General features: G+C 39.5%; 1 protein-coding gene across 6 annotated transcripts in view; it reads left to right on the plus strand.

The window, feature by feature from the left end:
• The window catches only part of anks1b (ankyrin repeat and sterile alpha motif domain containing 1B), a 230,817-nt gene that overhangs the window by 192,483 nt on the left and 15,646 nt on the right, over positions 1-22,688 (plus strand). For all 6 annotated transcript variants that reach the window (XM_040141493.1, XM_040141449.1, XM_040141456.1 and 3 more), the window contains exons 20-22: positions 17,816-17,923; positions 19,689-19,892; positions 22,335-22,460. In XM_040141493.1, coding sequence (XP_039997427.1) covers positions 17,816-17,923; positions 19,689-19,892; positions 22,335-22,460 — 438 coding nt within the window. The remainder of the gene's footprint in view (positions 1-17,815; positions 17,924-19,688; positions 19,893-22,334; positions 22,461-22,688) is intronic.

Below are 22,688 nucleotides of genomic sequence, written 5' to 3' on the forward strand. Positions count from 1 at the left end.
CGTACGTCTGTGTGTTTCGAGCAGTCCAATCAATGAGTTACAAACCCACCTGCGATAGTTTCGTCTGAATACTATTAAGAGGCCTGAAGGGGTAAAGTGTCCGTAATTCCACCATTAAAAAAAAAAAAGCAAAAGATGAGAGAGTTGTTTTTAAATCTGTTTCCTCCGTGGTGAAAGTAGAAATTTGAAAATACTCAGTAACAAGTAAAAGTAATGCATTCAAAAGTAAAAATATAGGAGCACGAAAAACCAAATGTATTTAAAGTGTCAAAAGTAAAAGTATTCTTTATGCAGAACGTCCCCTCTCAGAGTGTCATATTATTGTATATTTTTATTATTTAACCTTTATTACTGATGCACCAACCTGTGAGCACCGTGTCAGGGTTGGAGCTTGTCAATGAGAGCAAAATGTTACATCGTGTACAGTTCGGTCGTTTAATCTGTAACCAACCATGTAACGCTTCATACTTTATAAACTGATCACATGGTTTGTATGTAAAACCTCAACCTGTAAAGTAACCACTTATGACAGCTGTCGGATAAATGTAGCGGCGTGAAAACGTCAGTACTTTTCCTCTGAAATGAGAGGACCTAAAAATTGTACTTGAATTAACTTTGAGCTTCTTTATTTCCGATCTTGTGATGGATCTCATAACCTCTCTGGAGGGTCCCCGACCCGCCCACCACTGACCTAAAGCAACCTTAGATATTTAAGGGATAGGCAGTTGCGTAGAGAGAGTATTGCAAAGTCTCCTCTGGTTGACAAATCGTCATTGCTTTGCGGTATATCATCATTTGGTATGTAGTACGTAGGAAAAGCTTTTGTGGCTTCATGCGGGTCCCTTGCATGTGAAGACCTGCTAGTGTGTGTCCACATTGTGTAGGGGTGTGTGTGTGTGTGTGTCTGTGTGTGTGCGCGAGCGTGTGATTCACCTACAGGGCCCGACTTGTCCCTGCATTCCCCTCTGTTATTACAACATGCTATTTTGGGAGGTACACACACACGCACACACACTCAGAAATGGGAATGTGTTCTGAAAACCTCAAAAGGACTAACTCTCTGTGTGTGCGCACAGAAGTACGAGGGGTCCAAAATAAATTGAGGACAGTCATGAGAGTTCAGCCTTTCTTCTACAGTTTGTACTCGGTTGCCATGGTGGCTACTAGTTACCATAGAGACAAGAGATATGTGCACTAGGTATAATGGAGTTGGAATGTGTGTATGTGTATGTGTGTGCACTGGATTGTCTTTTCCTGACACTATTCCAACTACTCTGAATATATGTGCGTGTGTGTGTGTGTGTGTGTGTGTGTGTGTGTGTGTGTGTGTGTGTGTGTGTGTGTGTGTGTGTCCTATTCCTGTGCTTATCACCTTCTTTGTCACCTCTCCAAATGGACAGATTGTCTCACTTCCCAACACCAAATGGTTCCTGTCTTCATTCTACACCACAGGATTAAACCCCCTATACATCATACAATAGTACCTACACACACACACATGCATCCACACGTCCGTTAGTTAGTTTACCCATTCACATATGCATGAGTTTTAACACCAAAAAGACGACTACATGTGTGTTAACATATGTAATTGTGGCTGTCACACACTTGTTTCGTACTGTAGGCTTTCAGACGTGTCTGACCTGTTCAGATATGAGGATGCAGTGCGTTCACATAGAGTTTGTGTGAAAAGGGGAGTGAGCCGTAGCTGGTGTTAATTTTCGTGTAGGTGGATCTGCCTCAGGACCGCAGTGTACTTCACCGTCCCTGCCTGCCGATATCGCTCTCCCGCAGCCTTACTTGGCATCTGCACTTCCTGTTGTAGTGCTCACTGTGATGGAGATAGTGTGGGAGGTGTCAGGAGAGAATGTGTGGTGACCCCCTGAGCACACCTTGAACCTGTGGCTCACTAGTACGGCTAGAGAGCTGTAGCTGCTGGTCTGCTGTATCACAATCAAAACCCTCACTTGTTAACAGGGAAGGATTTAATCCCCAGGTGTTCGCTCAGGATCTATGTTAGCTGATGTAGATGGACCGAATGTATTCAGTATTTAAGTTTATATACAGCTAAAGTTAAATTGAGGCGCTGATTTCCCTTTATTTCTCCCTAATGTTTTCGTTGGTGAAAGCAATAGGCTGATTAGTTATATTTTAATCCAAAATGATGATGAAGTCACCGGTTTTGCTTTTGTTTAACTCAAATCTATGCTTACTTAGTGAAAATAAAGCATTTCCACCATCTGAGATTTAAGGCTAAATAGGTTCATCTCCTATATCTCCAAAGATGTTGTCAACTCCTTTCTTTAAACATAATGTTAAAATTAAACTTGAAAATAACTTTTTCTTTATTCTTGACTGCAAAAAAGGATGAGTTTTGTAAATGCTGTTGGATTCTGATTCAGTAAAAGCATCCTCGTTGTGCTCATAAATTCTGTTGAATTTGATTGGCAGGCATCTCTCAAGTCCATTTAGTGTTTGTTCTAGAGTTTTCGATCATATCACGTCATCTTCATCTGCCGTTTACGATGTCAAAGGATAAAGGATCATCTTTGAAGCTCAAGCGCTCAGAAAACTGGGTAACTCCTAATGAAGATCATGTGATGTGATCAAAAGCTTTAGATCATCTCACTAAATGGACCTGAAGATGAGATTTTGTCGAGGTCACAAATTAATTCTGAAATTCATCTCTCAAGTTTCCATATCATAAGTTTCTAAATGCTCTGAAATAGTAAAAAAAAAAAAAGGATAAATATAATTGTAATAAAGGTGTGGATATAATAGTTTCCATTACATTTTTCCTTAAATTTGTTGATTGGTCCATTTCTTTTAAAATGGTTTTCTAAGACTTCTGGACATTTTTTCCCAAATTTATGGTCAGTTACAGAAATGGACCAAATAGTTTTCCTTACACCTTCCCTATAAATACAGTACAGATTCAAGTAGATTTGTACATTTTCTCACATTAGCCATAAAAGTTATATTTCTCTAATTAAATCTGCAGTATAGTTGTTCAAAAGTGTTTTCACAAAGAGGAGACAATAAGAAGGAGTCATGCACTATCTTTGGTTTATGCTGCTGGATCACATAAGCTGACCCTTGTAAGACAGAAATAGTCAGAATGACGTAAAGCTTTGTGGGTTGGATTTCATTTATTTGACACGTGCACACACACATGTAAATATATACTTTCATACATAAACACATATACATGCTTCATATAAAGCACCACAAATACACACACACACGTGAGCACTGGTGTTGTCCTAGTTGTGTCCTACAGTCAGCTGATAGATAAGCCGAGAGCACATTATAAAAGTGAGTCAGATTTCAAGCATGTGTAATTTCTTACCCAATAAGGCTGTTTGGTTGTCATGGCTAAATGTTGTGCAGGTATTCATATGCTTCACAAACCTGGTCAGTGATGACGTTGCTCTGAAGTACATGAGGCCTAAGGGAACATTGCAAAAGAGTATTTAGGATCAGATAAAGAGGAGTTTCTCTGCTCTGAGCCATTTTCTCGCAAATGTCTAAACTTGTCTCTGTCTGCAGCTAAACAGAAAAATGTGATACAACAAAGACTAATAACATAGATTAGCAAAGTGGAAGGCTGTATTTTATGCATCTGTAAGGGTTCAAGAAGTAAAAGTCCCATTCGTTCTTTACACAGACAATGTTAGGTGATTTACAGTTGGAGCACTTCCAAGACTTGGACTGGAATCAAACTCTCCTGGTTGAGGGCACTGACCATCTCAGGCCGTTTCTTGCATGTTATCCCCCCATCTCTCTCTCTTTGCTTATTTTCCTTTTATCTTTATACTGCTGTTTGCTCAAATATCAAAGGTACAAGCTTGTGTACATAAAAATGTCAGCACTGAGCAGAACCTAACCGTCACGTTTTTGTAGAAACCCGTTAAAATATTAAGCAGATTAAATCGGCTCACTTTTGGATTCTGGGTCAATTTTAGATAAATTCAGCACCTATGATGAGGTATTGGGTGCCAATTTCTACCACAACAACAATGAGTTCTGAATTTGCTACAGCTCTGATTCACACCTCTTGCTGGCTTCTCTATAGCAACAGCAAGTGAGGCTCATGGGTGTTGTATTAGAGCTTTTTTGGCATACCAAACTGACTCACATGTCTCAGAAACAAGCTTAAAATAGTTAAAACTGATGGCCATGACATAAACCTATAGCACTGGTAAACTATCCAGGAGACTCCAGTGATTCTTATGTTGAGGATATCAACATAAGAATCAGTTAAAGGAATTGCTTGACATTTTGGGAAAAACACTTATTTACTTTCTTGCCGAGAGTTTGATGAGATGATCAACACTACACTCATGTCTGTATGGTAAATGTAAAGCTACAGCCAGCTTCTTGTTAGCTTAGCTTAGCATAAAGGCTGGAAACGGGGAAACAGCTAGCCTGGCTCTGTCCAAAGGTAAGAAAATCTGCATACCAGCATCTCTAAAGTTCACTTAGCCTTAAGTTATATTTTGTTTAATCTACGCAAAAAGAAATGTGTAAAAACAAGTTGTGGTTTTATGGGGACGTTTGTGCGCTGGACTAAATTTTGGCTAGGAGCAGTAAATTTCAGGAGTCTAACCAACAGGGATTGTTAGCCTGGATTGACCCAAGCTAGCTGTTTCTTCCTGTTTCTAGCCTTGTGCTTGGTGCTGGGATACGCTAGCCAGCCGCTAGCAGTAGCGTCATATTTGTTATACAGACATGAGTGATATCAATCATCTCATCTAACTCAGTAATAAAGTGAATAAACCTATTTTTAAAAATGCTGAACTATTCCTTTAAAATAAAACTTAGTTGGGAAAAATACTTCAGGCACCAGCAGCTCCCCTAGTTCCCTTTTTTTTTTTTTTTTTTTTTTCTTAAATTTCCATTGATGATCAAATTATAATGATGATATTGCTGTTGTCTCTCTCAACTCATGCAGCACACAAACACACATTTACACTCCTTGTGAGCCAGCACGAGCTTGTCTCTGTATGAGCCCAGCGTCTCCATAGTGACGAGATGGAGAGGAGGAGGAGGGGGGAAATGTAAACTGGGTAGAAAGAGCAGGAGAGCATAAAGAGAGGGAGCGTGTGTGGAGAGAGAGAGAGAGGGAGGGAGAGAGAGAGAGAGAGAGAGAGCGCTCAGGCAGAGACATGTAGGAGATGTAGTCTGGCTGCCGCAAGCTGAAGAAAGAGGAGGAGTTGGAGAGCGCTGGAAATCTGCAGACAGAGTGAGAGTGAGAGAAAGGGAGACAAAAGCTGGTGGTGAGGAGGTGAGGAGTAAAGCTAGGAAAGCGTGGATGAAGAGAAGAGAGAGGCAGAAGGAAAAGAAACACTTGTCTTGGACAGCAACAAAGCCACAGTAAAGAGCAGAAGAAGAGAGTGTGAGAAAAGAAGAGGCTGCAGGAGAGGAGACCAAACTGAAGACGACTTTCAACCATTCATTTGGAATAAGTCCCGTCTTGGGGGGAGGTAAGCCTACTGGGAGACGGAATGGGGAAGACAAGGGATTACTGTAAAACAAAAGAGAGATAAAAGGGAAGAGAAAAGGTGATGAGCACTGATCCTTTTGTTCTTCGCTTGCTGTTTTATTTATGCATCTTTCATCTAGATGCTGTGCGAGGCTGAGGTGATTACTATATATGAAACACTTGCATGGCGCTCAATCGACACTGCTGACTAGGCTAATTTAGTGGCTGTGCGTGTGTGTGCGAGTTTGAGATAAATGTTTTTTGTGCATTTAGTCTGTTCTTGAGCCACCCGGAAAGAATGAGCTCAGTGTTAGAGCATCAATCAAACAATCAATCAGGCTTTGGTAAAACATAAGTTTGCTGCAAAGTCTCTTTATTCCACAAGTAGAGTAACAGACAGGATATCTCTTCTGCTTTGTCTCTTCTTGGAACATTAAGTTTTTTAATAAAGAAAAAAATAAATTCAGATACTTTTGTTAGTTGCATAATAGGCTGCTTTGATAGTGAGGCATTTGCTTGATTTGTGTACACGTGTAAAGTATATTCTTTGGTTTTCATGAACATGTAATCAATCCATGCCATCATCCGGGGACTGGGCCAAGTTGTCAAGTTTGTACTATTCACAGGACTTTCTGAAAAGCATAAGGTCCAAATCTCAAGTCAGGTTTTAAGCTTAAAAAAAAAAAAAACAACAACCCACAACCCAACTATTGTCCCTAGTTCCAGACTGAGTCAAGTGAAGCAGAGAAAAAAAGATACTGTATTACCACTACAGTTAAAATCCACTGGAATCCAATTGCTGGCCTAATTTATGTCCTATCCTCATTTGCATGCACTAGCATACTCTTAGAAGATGGTGAGAGAAGTGAAATCTGGGACAAGACGGAGAAAAAAATATAGTACTTTAAGAGAGGGATGTTGTAAGGCTTTAAGATAGTTTGTAAGAGTATGATCCGCTGTAAATACTGTCAACTTGATGAATTACTCAATCGCTATGTATGAGAGAGAGAGTAAAGATTTATTAGCACAACGAAGGTCACTCTGCTACCGTAAGATGACTGTTTTAAGGTTTTTTTTTTAATTTAAACTCTGAGTCTTAATTTTCTAGACCCACTTCCATGTAAAGCAATCATTCAAAGAAACAGGAGTGATTACCATGTTATTTTACTTTAGCTTTAGTTGAAAGCTTGTTAGATTTATCTTAGTTGTCCAAAATCCACAGATAACTAAGAATCGAGCAACCAAGATGATAGGTTAATAATTCCTAGCCTGTATGAACTTGTTTTCTGAAAATGATTAAGGGAAACAAGGCATCAGTGCTAGCGTAAGACTGAAAAGGAAAATAAGTGAGGACTTGCGGCAGGTAAATGGAGGGAAAGAACAAGACAGGTCCCAGCAGGATGAAGGGAAAAAGAAGTATTTTTCTTCTCCCAGCTGCTGAGGAACAAACCAGACAGACAGATGGAGTTGGACATCCTGCCAGATGCTGTTTACCTCAGACCACCCGTCAATCAATCATAATCTATCCCCCTGTTCATGGAATCTTCGCCACAGCGAGTCATTGGAATAGATTCCTCTTCGGTGACCAGCATTAGTCAGAAGGCAGCCAGGGAAACCGCAGCATGATGGGTGATCCTGTGAAAGGCATTTTGTGGACAAAGCCATTTAACATACAGTAGCCGGGGTAATGATGTGAATGGTTTAAATTCTAAAAGTCATTTTGATATGGTAACAGTATTTTCAGAAACACAGCAGGTTATATTCAATTTAGTTTAGTTAATTCTGCCGCATCTTCTTTTTTAAGCAAACCCTCAAATGATTCATAGCATTAACCATTATATACCACACCCTTCGGTCACTTACATGAGTAGGGGACAGTTTATTTTCAAAGTGCTGACATCTTATTTCTGGACTGAACATGGTAACAAAACAGGAGCCGTTGGCAGACACTTGTTTTTCTACACAAACTGTACTCAGCTGATTTCTTTTTCTTTTTTTTTTTTTTAAATCTGAAAAAAATCTGTTTGCCCTCATTGGCAGGTTAAGTAAGGTGGCCGAGGTGCAGAAGTCTTGAGATTCCTCTGTATACGTGTATAAACATATGAGTGACTTCTCGAATAACCTCGAAGCAGGAAGGACATGGTATCTTGCCTTATGTTTTGTTTGGTCTATCTTTAGCACCACAGCTCTGACCGCATTCGCCCCTTGTAATATTCAGCTACATCTACACTGCTGCTCTGATGTGGCTTGATTCAAATTTTACGTCATGTTTGATACAGATAAGGAGCCGGTTGCATCAGCTCTTCATAAGTATAAACACAAATTAATTCTTATGTAGAGATTAGTTGTTACCAAATATTTACACCCAGTAACTGCTCAGGTCTAACTGTTCTGTACTGTCAGCAAATGGAACTTGACTGAAGCGTAAAAGACTTGATCATATTGTTTAATAATGATGTAAGCTGGGATTTTAAGCAACAGTTCACAAAAATAAAACAATGTTCCTCAAATTACATTATTATGCTAATAATGTTAGCCCTAATTATTGTAAAATAAGCATAATCTGATGTTTTCCACTCACTGAAAACAGTATGAACACTAATATCTCCGACACGCACATTTCACCATAGATCTATACATAAATAAAACAACAAAATACTAAGTTTAATATATCTTTTGCCTCCCTAAAATTGTTATTTCAACATTTCCTCGGTTTTTGTTTTGAAACCCAATTTAGTAAATGGCTAGTCTGGAACGAGCTAGTAGCTTCTAAGAATTTAGGAAGAACTTAACGCACAACCTTAGTAATAGATTTAAGAATAGCTGGAGGAACTTATTCCAGATTTCTTTGTCAGAAGTGTAAACATTAGAGAAACACACAGTAAGCCAATTCACCTCACACATCACTGGCTACATCACCTACATTGACTGCTAGAAACAAGCACCCGACTTCTTCAGGGACAAAAAATATTCAACTGTTTAACTTCTCATTTTAAAGTTTTCCCACATAGTCATGGAAAATCACTGTGGAGTACATAGCGGGGTCCCATCCAAGGCTGCCCCTCAGCAGTGAGTTCACAGATGCACATATCGCTGCTACAAGCATCCTATTAACCTGAGCTTGTATCTGTAGCCTTTATTTCCCCCCAAATTGTACCTATACTGTATGTTGCACGCTTCACTGACTCTGACCAGAAGCAGCTGTTGTATGTGCCCGACTGTACCTCTGAAGTGCAAGGTACCAAACAACAACATAAACATTCAACTGTGCGCTCTCTGCTGCTATGTCAACCTTAATTGTGTTATTCATTTGGACACGCACATCATACAAGCAGCACAGGTCTTATAATGTACACGTGATTGACAAAAGACCTTGCTTTTACTAAAAACCTAATCTAGGCATCAAGACCTGTAGTGAAAAAATGTTAAGAGTTGCCTCAATGATCAAAGAATTGCAACTTTAATCAATAATCTCTCATCTTATGTGGTTCTGTAAAAGCCAAATGTTTAAAATTTCTAACATAAATACATTGGGAACTTGAAATATATATCTCCCTCTGCATTTTTAGCATTCTGAAAAACCAGAGGTGGCTAAACTCCTTGAAGCACCCACACCCAGATAGTATTGTACACGCACATACATATACTCAAAGCATCTTCACACACAGCCTGGTGCCTTAGGAGGGTTTGTGCTCCTCTGCAGTGTGAAAATCAGTCCATCTTGAGGCTTCGAAGTATTTATTAATCCAGAAAAATATCATAAACCACTTCTTCTCTCATCATATAAGAATTCAATTCATGAGCTCCTGTGTGTGGTAAAGAGCATGTGTGTGCGTGTGTGCGTGTGTGTGTGTGCGCAAGTGTGTCTGCGGAAGACAAGCTTTGAGAGATCTTGTTTAGCCCTGATCCCGCAGCATTAGGCAGTGTCTGCACACACACACACACACACACACACACACACACACACACACACACATACTTCCAGGCTGTGCTTCCAGTCATAGTTACAGTTCTCTTGCTATTAATGGAGATATATCTGTCTCCATGTAGGCGGGCTTATTAACAGTCCACTTTCATTGGCTGCCTGCATTCTCAGCAATGAAACGAGTCATCCTATTCGTCCCCGTAGGACATCATTTTTAACACATCACCCTTAGCTGCAACTCCCCTCCGCTCTCTGGTTGCTAGGCAACCAGTGGTCTCTGGTTTCCCTCCAGTGTCAGAACCCCGTATTGTGGTGTGTGCGCGAGTGTGTATACACACACACACATATATACATATATATATATATATATATATATATATATATATATATATGTGTGTGTGTGTGTGTGTGTGTGTGTGTGTGTGTGTGAAGGAGAAGCTTTGGTTCTGAACAGAGCAAAGAGCGATGAAGCAGAAGCCTGGACATCGTTGTCATGAACCCAGCTGAGCTTCCTGTTGTGTGCCGTTGACAGTGTGTGTGCGTGTGTGTGTATGTGTGTGAGAGAGAGATCCATTGAGAGTCCAGGCAAATCAATACTAATCATTCGACACACATCAACTGAGGGATGGAGCAATGAGAACAAGAGGAAAGTGGCTGGCTGTGATTAAGCATTCAGGGTTAGAAAAACATCAATAATCACGGTGAAAAATGAGCCAAGTACTGTTGCTGTATATGTCTATGCCTTCACATAAACTGAGCACTGTGCACGTTATCCACATTACATCAGTGCTGTTCTATAAAAAACTCTATAGATTGCAAGATAGAAGCTATTTCTGGCTTTTGACCTCTATTTATCCCATTTTAGCTGACAAAGTTGGGCATACCCAGTGGGTGACGTCAACTCTCAAATTTTAATTTCTTGCACAAACCATGTCATATGATTGTAGTAATATAGTCAGACTTTTTCAAAGATTGTAGAAATACTCAGGTCATAAATCCAAATTGCCTCAGCACTACCCTACCCACTTAAAAACTTTTGACTAGCCACCAACCAAATTCTGTACTATTTTCTGAATATTTAAAGGAATAGTTTGGGAGAATTAATTTTTCTGGAGACTCCACCGTTTGCCTTCCAACTGCTCCAAGCCAAGACCTTTTATTTTCATTTAATATATTTAGTTTTTACTAAGAAACGGTCAAATTTTGAGATACTTAGACTAAAAAAAACAGAATCATCCGAAAAAATTCTCCATGACCATGAGGACATGACCTTGGAGTCTTCAATGATATCTACAGCTCAGTACTCAAATACTACACTGACCTAAGAAAGGTTTGACAAGACTAACTTGATATTTAGAATTTTCAATCTGATAAACGTTTCTCAATTTCTGTGATAATTAGCCAAACAAATATAATATGGGAATATGTCTGTAATAATAGAATATAAATTCCTCCATATGCCATTAAAACCTACAACGTCCCAGAAGTATTTTAGAGGATGTGACTTTGGGGTTCTCAATGGTAGCTACAGCCCTGTACTCAACCTCTAAGATGGCACTGAGGCAGACACAGGATATGTGCTGATCAATATTACCATTTAGTTGGCCTGTGATGTATTCTGACCAAGGCAATTTAAGCAACCTTACGCCAGTGTTTCTTTGAATTGGAAAAATCAATCCAGGATTCTTCAACGTGTTGGGGGGGGGGGTGTTGAATCCCAATTGCACCAATAGCAGCTGACGCCTGAGGGTCTTCGGAGGTCTGTTGACACTGCAGAGGTCACCACCTTGTAGTCTACAGGGGGGAGAGGTGATCGGTCATATTGACCTGGAGAAAGGTAGATACACACGTCGAAAGCTAACAAAGCTGGACCAATCCCATGCAGTTGCCGAGGCTGAACAGAAGAAGCTCTTTTAACAGCCTTTTATTAGGCCAGATCACTAACACACTCACAATATTTATTCTCTCTGACCGTTTTTTTCTTATAGCCTCTCCTTCAATCACCTAGATATAGCAAAAGGGGAGCAGAGTGAAAGTAAGGAAAGGCTAGTGTAAGTGGGTAAATAAGTAGGTAGGAAAGGAGAGATGTTTGAGAGCAGATGATGAGCTGTAATTTGAGGTCAAGGGAATATGGACTGAGATTGAAAAAGGGGGGTGATGAAAGGGATATTTAGGTGAGTCAGTGTAGATTAAACAGGAGCAGAGAGTAATAAAAGAGTTTTCACTCACTACCTCCTTCATCATTAAAACTACGTGCTAGCTTGAGCACAGACAGTGACTGGACTGTTGGTTCCCTCACTGGGTTTTATGCTCCAGTGAGCTGACCAGCTTCCAACCTCCCCTCCAGCAGGAAACGGAGAAAAGGCTTTTTGTCTCTCGTGTCCTGAATGAGAGAGGTCGTTGTTAATGTCCCCAGTCACTGACACTTTCCACTTAACCCTTATTGTTGCACCGGTTTCTTTGCAAGATATGTCATTTTGTCGCAGCTGCCATCATTATTCTGTGTTCTCTTTATTTTAGAGTGGTCAGCATGTGCTTGTAAATTTCTTGGAAGTTTAAACAAATGTTAGCATCCTGAAAGACAGTGATTCAATAAAAAATAGGATTTGATTTGTGGTGGCAAGTAAAACGATCTCAGTCCTACTGGGAGATGCTTTGCCTTGGCATGTTTTATGACTCAAAACACTAAATAAGTTGAAGGTGGTACAGTTGACATGCATAAACAAACAAAAATATTTAAATGGCAAAGAATCAGAATGTCATTTATGGTTTAATTTTTTGTATTAAATTGACAGCAGGCTGCAGAGAGTAGATGGCTGGGAGAAAACACAGCTCCGTTAACCGTATGTGTGGTTGCTAATCCGTTAATCAAGCCTGTTCAATCTGGGCTAACAGGGCTGTTAACAGGATTAGTGCATTGATCGGCACACACAGACACACATTGAAGGCACAAACATAGCCGCCCAGCCAGAAACTGGAGGCAAACAGCGCCCAAAATCACTTCAGACTACAGTAATAAAATCAAGACCAGAGGGTAAGAAACCCTCATTGGACGCTTTAGCTGCTCACTGACACCAACCAGACAGAGAGAGCTAGAAATGGGCATCCATGTTTACATCCCCTGTTTGACATAAGCTTAATATTTTATACCATATTATTCACACCAATCACAACATATTTTCTACATATTTTTTTTTAATGCGATGAACATGATTCACAGTTAGATGGAAAAGCATTGCGCTTTAAGAGGAGTGATGTTCATTCATTCTGAACATATCAGGTTTGCAGCAATGCTGAAACTCTCTATTAATTTTTTGTTGTAAATGAAATTTTCAGACCACATCCTGTAGTCGTCCAGTGTCTGAAATCAGGAACCCAAATCTGTGAATATCTTACTGACATCACTTCCAGTTTCCAAAGTTTGTTGTTTGTTTTGAATGTTTTAATGTCTTTTAATATATTTTAAAAATGCTACTATTATGAAAAGTAACATTGATATGAACATAATATGTGGATTAAAAAATAGACTCCCTTTTTCTGTCATTGTGGCCATTTTCAAAAATGATAATCCAGGTATATTGCACAGCAAAGTATACAAGTTAAACCTTAGAGATATATCTCCCTTCCTTAAAAGCAGCCTGGCAGTCCAAGTGTAATAAAGCCTCGAAAATGTTATGTCCTAACTCATTGCAGGGTTCTAACAATGAAAAATAGTCAATCTGTTTTCATTTAAGTGGACTTGATAAGGCTGGATAAATTCTGTTTTTCCTAATGTCAATCCACGATAAGCCCAAAACTAACAATGATTGATGAATGAAAGTATTGTCTGTGTAGTCAAAGCCCCGATATATATTATTCCTCTGCACTACAGTGCCCCATTATTGTCCAAAAACTATTCAAAACACACGGTTACACTGGGTGTCATGTTCCTTTATTACCGTGAAACATGGCCATTGCAGTTTATTTTGACTTAGTCCAACACACACCATCCTGCTGCTGTAAATACTCATTAGAGCATCAAATGTGTATTAATCTTTGGCTGAAAATAGTTAACAACAAATGTCCAGCTCTCTCCTGTTTGAGTAATGTTTGCTAACAACAATAGAGCTTAGCTGTTTTAAGCAATAATTAAACTTTTCTAAAAAAAAAACTAAATATTTTTGATCCGTTTTTAAACATTTACATCTTCAGTAGGGACCAACTGGCTTGGGGCTGAATGCCAGAGACAGGGTAGAGAAGTCGTAAAATATTAACACGTTGTTAGTTTTTGGTCTTTTCTCTGTATTTGTTGACAGCGGGGGAAAAAAATAGAATAATGCCAGACTTACCCTGCTGTCAGCATCCATCAAGTGTTTGCTTTGTAGCACCTGCACAGACATAGAAATGTGCTCAATGTCTGTTCAGCAATTTCTGCCTTTTTTTCCAGTTGTCAGTGTGTAAGTGCTGTTGACACCAAACATACAAGCATTGCATTATCAAGGTTATATTATCAGAGCTCTGAGTCGATCTGAATAGAGTTGAGCTTCAATGAATGAGTAGTTGGCGCAATAGCAATAGATGGAAACAGAGGAAGGGGTTGCCAAGGAGTGTATGCTGTGGTGGCTCATCACTTCTCCTGTCAGTATATACTGCTGCTATGAATATAATTTAAATGCAAATGGGACGATGCTGCAGTCAAGCATCACACAGTGTCAAAATGCGAGTGTGTTTTCACAATAATGGTCGGGTTGCATTCAAATTCTCATCCATTCAGGGATAACAATATAATCTTCTTCCCCAGGCCCCGAAACAGCTGTTTGGGCTGTGTGTGCGTGTGTAAATACACATCCAAGTGTGTGTGTCTGTGTGTGTGTGTGTGTGTGTGTGTGCGTGTGTGTGTGTGTGTGTGTGTGCGTGTGTGTGTATATATGTATATATATATATATATATATCATCTTTCCTTTTTCTTTTCTTTTTTGGATGAGTGTGTGTAGGTGACTGCTGCTGCTGCCGCTCTGTGTTGCCATGGTGACAGTTGAACTTCTGGCTGAGGTTGAGGCTTCTACTGTAGTTGAAGTAGATGCTGTTGCATAAGGCCAAGTGTAACACGCTGATACACAAACAGATACACGCTGTGCATGGCAATTACTGTTCTCTTCCTGGAGTTTGTGTCTGTATTTGTTTGTGATCTAACAGCAATGTGACGACTGGTGTCATGCCATTGCCCCTCAGGAGACTGAATATTTCATAAGCTTTTCTACATACGGCAAAAAATCAGAGTCAAAGTCATCAAATCTTATTCTTTCTTTTAATGGTTCAAATAAATTAATATCAAGTCTGGTCACCTGTTACCTGTTTGCTATGTAGTCTTACTATTTTAAGGAATTTCTTTAAATCAATTGTAATTTTTTTTTTACTAGGGAAAGCATTACATCATAATTTTATTGGGACCGCAACCAACAATTATTGTGATTAATTCATCTGCCAATTTTTCTCAATGAACCGATTTGTTTTTTGTAACATTATATGCAATGTCTCAAATAGAGAAAATGCCGATCCCAGTTTCCTGAAGCCCAAGGTGATGTCATCAAATTGTTTGTTTTGTCAAACAGTCAAAAACCCAAAGATGAAAAGCTAGTAAAACATAAGACAATGAAAAGCAGCAAACTGTCACAGTTGAGAAGCGGCGACTAGAAAAGTTTTGACATTTTTTCTTGAAAAATGACAATCACTAATCAAAACAGTTGCCAATGAATATTCAGTCGACTGACTAGCTGAGAAGGTATCAAAATGTAGAAGGTAATGTCGCCTGTTTGCAATTATTTTCAAGAATGTCCTTAAATCAAGCATAATCTTTTTACTTGTAGAGCAGTACATTGCATTCTCATTTGATGATGCTGACACTTGCTTCTAGAAAAGCTCCTGGAACATGAGTTAGTAAAAGCTTCACAACAGGACAAAATCACATGATCTTAATGTACCAAATTCAGCAAGCCAATGTTACCGTCAATAGAAAGAGACAGACAGGGAGGCTGTTGTATCACTGACATAGTGTGTCCCTAAAGGACACCGTGTAAGAGAGAAAGAGACACAGGCTGTGAAAGCCAGAGAGGAGAACAGGAGGGGAAAGATGAGTGAGTAAAAATTGGTGGAGGGAGCACGGGGTGGCCATAATACGCCAATTAGTTCCACTACTGCTCTCCGTTTCCCTATGATCCTTCTAATTTTAACAATTAAAATACATGGTTTTCCATGCAGAGAAGAACAGCGTAGGGTGTAATTTAACAAATTGGTAGCTACTTTTTAAATTGTCCCTTTTCCTTATTTACTCTATGACATTAATTGAAATTTATGAAACCTACAAACTAAAGTAAACAACAAGAGGGAGTGTTTGCAATTTTGGGCTTGCTAGACACAATATGCCTTAGTTGTTTCATGCAATTTGAATATATACGAGATTCATTATGCATGGGATTGGTTTATTTATGTTGTTGGTGTGTTTAGGTTTTTCCACACATACAGAACCAAAGTGTGTGCATCCTACACAACATTCTGTTGTTGCTAATTTGAATTTTTATGTTTCTGTAGAAAATGTGTGTCTGTGAGTTGTATTAACTCGAAGCAAGACTGTTGGGAGAATCATTAGACTTCAGCAAGGCCTCACGATGAGGCTAATTACCACCTTTTGCCCTGAAGAGACACACAAATACACACACATTCTCTCACACTCGCACATACCTTTAACTGGAAGACCTTCAGAGGCAGCCCAATAAAAACCAAGACAGCAGTTTGTGGTATATTGAAGTATGTGTGACAGAAGGGGCAAAAAACATCCCTGCAGAAGGATGCCTTATTCCAGCTCGTGTCTTTTAGAAAACCCAGTAACTGGCAGTCAGTGGATGCCTGGTTACCAGAGAAAGAATGAGTGCTTTCATTGGAGTCCAGTGTGTACGCGTGTTTTTGTCTCTGTTTGTGCCTGTGTAATGAGCGCCTGGGTAAAATCAATAGACTATTACAAATTTTCCACAATCTGATATTGTTGAATTTGCATTTCATGGCTGTCAGTGAAAAAAACTCTCAGTAAACCTTCAGCTCTCAGTAACAATGTTTTATCAAATAATTGCCTTGGCAAAAAACCTGAAAATCTGACAGTGCAGTACTTGGTGTGTTTTTGGGATTTAGGATTTTTATTACTCCCTACGTTGTTTTATAGGAATAGTGTGACATTTTGAAAATGATCTTGTTCAATTTGTTGCTGAGAGTTGAGGAGGAGAAGATGGATATCACTCTCCTGTCTCTACAGTAAATATGGAGCAACAGCCCCTTCGCAATTATCTTGGTTTAGCTTGCATAAAGACCGGTAGCGGGGAAACTGCTAGCTTCACTCCGTCCAAGTTGAACTTATATTTATGTACATTTCTTTTTGTACATAAGGAAATAAAAAAATTTCTGTAATACTGTAATATTGAGACCGGGTCCCTTCAGTGCTTAGGCCTAATGATTAAAGATTCAAGGTGCGAGGCTATGCAAAGCCTGCCTGTCGCTGTCGTATTTACTTTTTATGTTCCAGGGTTTTGAGAGTGTGTTTTTGGTTTCGTGTCTCACAGCAATCAAGTCGAAGTCAAAAGTCCTTATTTTTTTGACTGAAGTTTGAATTGAGTCCAAGTCTACAGCTCTGTTTAATCCTAATCCTTTACTGTCTCAGGGGATACTCATTTTCTTATTAATTTGACGGAAAGAAAAGAACAGTGTAACAAATTACAGCAGGATCACCAATTAATTTAATCCATCTTTTGATACCTGCCCTTCTGTCTCTGTGCATGTGTGAGTCTCATACAGGATACTTTATAGAGCACATTAGAAGCGTGGTATACATTTTGATCTTGTTCATGTAACAAAGCAATTAAGAGCATCAACCTAGCCGTCCAAACCATGTCGGTTCTGTCATACTAATGACATAATGTATGCATGTGCTCAGGGGCCTTTTATATCATTATGCACTCATTAGTACTTCCCTGAGCTCTTCCCCAGTTCTTTCTGGTGTTTTTCCCTGTGAAACTTCTTCTGGATAGCAGATTTTACTCCATTTCAGGCGGCAGATGATAATGATAATTTGTAACCTTCATGCAGTTTTTTTGCAGTTATAATCTTATTATCCCGTCTTTGAACTCTTGCTGTCTCTAAAAATTGTTTTAAATTATGCAAATGAAAGTGAGTTGTCATTTTTTCCCAGCGCAGTAGCTTTTGACCCAGCATTTCTTGTGTCCTTGCAGAGAACACAAACAACAGCCATTTTAACTCATTAATTTTTTGATTTAACAATAAATCCTTGTCTATAAAATGTGGTGCATTTTTTTCATCCACAATACATGCAGACTACCCTGCATGTCATTTAACTTCCATGTCATATCTGTGTCTTCATTCAGGTATTGAAGATCAGTCTCATTGGACACAGAAAAAGGATCTTAGCCTCATTGGGGGACCGGCTACACGAAGACGCCCCACAAAAACCTCCGCGGGCCATCTCCCTAAGGGTGAGTGAGTCTCACTGAGCAGACAGTATGGTGTATGAACCATGATAACCCTCAGCAATATCTAAACCAACATGGATTCAAATTATTATGAATTCATCAGACAGAGAAAAGCATTAGTCCTTCCCCAGATGGCTGTGTATTTCTCTGAGGGGAAATTCAGCCTCCCGACTGCTGCTGATACCACCCAACTGATTACCAAAATCTCTCAGGCAGGCACAAAATGGCCGAACCAATGCAGTTTCCTCCCTGCCGGCTTGTCCTGGATATACTAATCATAAGGAACTGGCTTTCCCTCTCCAATTGGGGCTACGCTCTGTTGTCCCTGTAATACTCTCTTGCTCTTTGTGCTGTTGAGCCAAGGGAGGCTTGTGTGTCTGCCTGGTTGATTCTGCTCATTCATGTAGGTCCAAACAGCCCAAACTGTCCACTCTGTCTCAAAATGTTCATCTGAGAATTGGAGTTATGTCCTGAGCCTCAAAATAAGCAAAAAATCTTGTGTTTCTAGTTGTTCCTGGAGCAAGGGACATTATACTAAAATCGAATGCTGGTGTCTGGAACTATTTTAGACAGACAGTTCAGAAGCCCCACAAATTACATACTCCAAAATTACCATTAAAATAAATCAACGCCTTTCAAACAGATTCAAAACAAACCGAACATTATAATCCTCATGAAGGAAGGATTAATTTCAGGTCTTTTGTATTATACTGCACTAGTTTCATCTAGGTGTACTAAACAGATCGGTAAGTGAGTGTATGTGTCACAGCAATCCTTTTGAATCTGTGGTCCAGTACTTTCTGATCAGGTATCTGACAAACAGGGTCTATTAGTACTATAAATATCAAGACACAGTATTAACGTGGAAATTAGATGATGATGATTAGATGACTGAATAAAATGTTGAACTGTTAGTGAGATAACAAGCATGTTTCGAATGGGCACTGAACTAATTTCACTTAATTCAGGGAAATTCTTCAAAAAGTACCATTGGCTTGTAACTGAAGAAAAGCAACATACTGTATGGCTCAATAAAGCGTAAAATGATGTGTTTAAGTGGCCTTTTATTCCAATGAGTGAGGGGAGGGCTTTGTTTTCTCAGTAATACAGAACAAATGGTGGCAGACAGCTGAGTGAATTAGAACAAATGGTTGAATGAACAGAATGCGTCTCAGGATGAGAACTGAGATGCAAAGTTGTAATGCGTCAGCTTCCACAACCCAGAAAAAATTAAGAAAATCATCAAAGAAAGCCTCTTGTAACCAGTCTTCTCATATGTAATCAACTGAAAGGGAATAATCTCTCAAGAGAAATAACTGACCTTCTAGTATGTAAGACCATTAAGCCATTAAAACAAATGAAAGTCCTTATTCTTTTGGGAATTTTAGTCTCCAGTCAGCTTGAAGAACCTGTTAAATGAACATCCTTTTCCACTTTAAGGATCTATCCAATATTTTCACTTAAAGTGACTGAACACTGTGCAGGCAAGGCTTCAGTGCTGTGCTTAAGAACACTGTGATGGACTTGCTGAGACCTTCTGGTTACAGGAAAGCGTCTTTGTCCCCGATTTTACAAAGCAATTTTAGACAATAGCAAACCAGCATGGCAACACTGAAGCTGAAAAATAAAATGTGACAGTGCACAGTCAATGCAATTGTCCTACTTATTGTACCTGCAGCAGTGACACAGCACATTATGAAAGGATGAATGAACCCTCTCTTGCTTCCTTCCATGCCTCCACTCTCCCAACCCACCAATTCTACCCCAGGAGCCCGGCGGGAACCACACTCCTCCCCAGCTCAGCCCATCGGTGGGCCAGGCGGCGTACACGGCGGGAGTCCCAGGCGGATCTCTGGACGTGCAGCACCTCATCATGCAGGCTGATGCCCGGCGCAGGCAGCGCAGCAATGACAACTACTTTGATGACGTGCCGCGATCCAAGCTGGAACGACAGATGGCCCAAGTCAGCATGGTGAGTAGGGGAGGAGAGGATGGAGGGATGAATGGGGGGGACTCAAGGGGAGTATTATGAATGGTCATAGAGATATAAACTTGGCTGAATGAATACTCAAAGGGTAAATCTAGTGATATTTTATATTTTCTTCCGGTTAAAACCTCCAATAAAAAGACCAAAACTAACAATAAATTGATCCTAGTATTCAAAGCCTGATACAGCTTTTTCCTTCGTGCCGCAGAGCTCCCTTGTTGTCCAAAAACTATTAAACACACACTGGGGGCCATGTTCCTACAGTTCAATGAACATGGGCACTGCATATTATTTTTGAGTAACCCCACATACACCATCCTACTACCATAAATATTCACTGGAGCACCAAACATGTATTAATCCGCAGCTTAAAATGATCCCCAACAAATACTCCTGCTTGACTAACGTTTGCTAAAAACTACAGTGACCTGACGAGAAACCTTCTTTAAAAATGAAATTGTATATTTTTGAGCCATTTTAAAAAATGTATGTCGTCAAAATGAACCCATGTATAGGGGGGCTCAGTGTCTGAGACAGGGTAGGAAAATCAGAAGGTATTGAGGGATAGAGAAAAACAATTTTTTATTGGTTTTGGTCTTTTGTTGATAAGAAAAATATAGAATAATGCAAGACCTATCTGCTAGGGCCAAAGTACCAAATCAGATTTTAGGAATATTCAAAGCTCTGTCCTGTAATTTTACAAATTCTAAGAATTAATAAACTAAAACTCTCAGGCATCACATTTCTTATCAGGACAGTGGAATACAATTTAATCATAAATGAAAAATCTCGGTAATTAAATACTGGTCTTTAATAGATACAAGATGCCAGCCAAGAGTGTTATGTCTGCCTGTTTGGTTGTTGAAAATCCAGCATTAATATTCTGCAGCAGGCAGACCATCTGACACCAGCATTCATCTTTGCTGTTTAGAGCTCATATAAATTTAGCAAATAAGGGAACAGGAAATTTATGCCTGAAAATTATGCTATAAAATGATAAAATGTTCAAACCACAGTTCAGTGGGCAACGTGCAACATTTATTTTGGCATCCTTACAAATGGAATAATGCATAATCTACTGCCTTAGGAACTAAATGTTTATCTGCAGCAGTCTGTTTCTGATGCACACAAAGTGCTTGTCATTGTAGAAACACAGCATTTTCAACTCCTTTATCAAAATATGTAATACTTAATAGTCCTACATAAACAAGACATGCTTTTCCAAATAGGCATCTCAACTTTCCAGCCAATTTTATTCTCATCAAAATGTAAAACCAGAATTTTGACTTCCAATCGACAACAGTGACTCAGAAACACACACACACACACACACACACGCACTTACACATGTGCACGCATCTGAGGCAGCAGCTGTGTTTTGATTCAGTATGATTAGGGTCTTTTTGTGTGAATCACAGAGCTTATCAGCGCAGATTATCACACACTTATGATTATCCTGCTGAATCTCGTAAAGTACGTGCGTCACAGTGTATCCTCCCATCTCCAGATACAACGCTCTGAGGTGGCCCTGAGTCAGCTTTGCAAGAATAGAAGGGTGACTATTGGAGAAAAGAGGAAAGATCTTTACTCTGTGTTTTATTTCTGTGATTTGTTACCTCACAAATGTTTCTCCCTCCACCTCTTTTTTTAAGAAAACAAAACCCAAGAGAACAAGACATATTTTCTGGCCCTTTAGTTAACACACAAAAAAAGAAAAACTTTATGCAATTTAAGATTTTCAGCTGAGCCCCTCACTGGGGTCAAAGTGTGTGGGGGTAAAACAAGTTTGATATTGTTAAGCTGGTGGAGTTTAGTGTAGATTTGGCAGATGCCTGTTTCTAAAAGCTTATCCCCAAGTTGTTTATCTAACATCTTTGCATCTGACTGTAAGATCTTGCCTCCACAGTACCTCACCAACTTTCTGAAGGGGATTACACACAAGCAATCAGATATGGACAGATGCACAAACATACAGTCTTTGGCACAGAATGTGTGCATACCTCCTCATGCAAAAAATCATCTGGTTTCATTTACCAAAGAATGAAAGACCATAAAAACAGCTTGATTGTTATCCAGACATTTGAGAGGTATGCAGATAGGATTTAGGTATTTCCTTTGTTTAAAAGGTGAAAGCTCACTGGGCGAAAAAGTGGCAGGCAGCAAAAATTCTTAAACTGAGCTCAAGTATGGGAAAATTTAGAAGCCGAGCATAATTCGCTCAAGTTTAATATCCTTTTGGATGTCCTCTAAAGCGTGTCCTTTTGAAGGCGTGTTCATGTTCAGTTGGAAAGCTGTTACATTATGAACTTATACTCAGGCCAACGGGTTATGTCAACACAGGGCACATACACAAGTCTCGATGTCATGTCCCATCTTGTAATCTTGTGTGATGCAGTTTGTATCCTAACATGCAATTGGTTGTTTCAGGCAGGCGAGTGGTGCGAGCCAATTACGTTGCGCCCACCAAACGAGGCCACATCGTCCACTCCGGTGCAGTACTGGCAGCATCATCCTGAGAAGCTCATCTTTCAGTCCTGTGACTATGAAGCCTATGTGAGTCCTACCCCACCACTCTCGTATCTGTGTGCATTCACAGTTCAAATATGTGTGTTTTGCATGTAGGGCCGCAAATAACAATTATTTTCATTACACTTAAATAGTTGATCAGTTATTAAAATCATCTCCTGTTGATTGACTTGTCAATTAATCAAAAATCGTTTCAGCTCTACTTGCATGCTATTTATACATACTTTAAGTATAATATGAATGATTAATGACCCT

The sequence above is a fragment of the Xiphias gladius genome, chromosome 2 (genome assembly GCF_016859285.1).
Source record: "Xiphias gladius isolate SHS-SW01 ecotype Sanya breed wild chromosome 2, ASM1685928v1, whole genome shotgun sequence".
In the NCBI taxonomy this organism is placed as follows: domain Eukaryota; kingdom Metazoa; phylum Chordata; class Actinopteri; order Istiophoriformes; family Xiphiidae; genus Xiphias; species Xiphias gladius.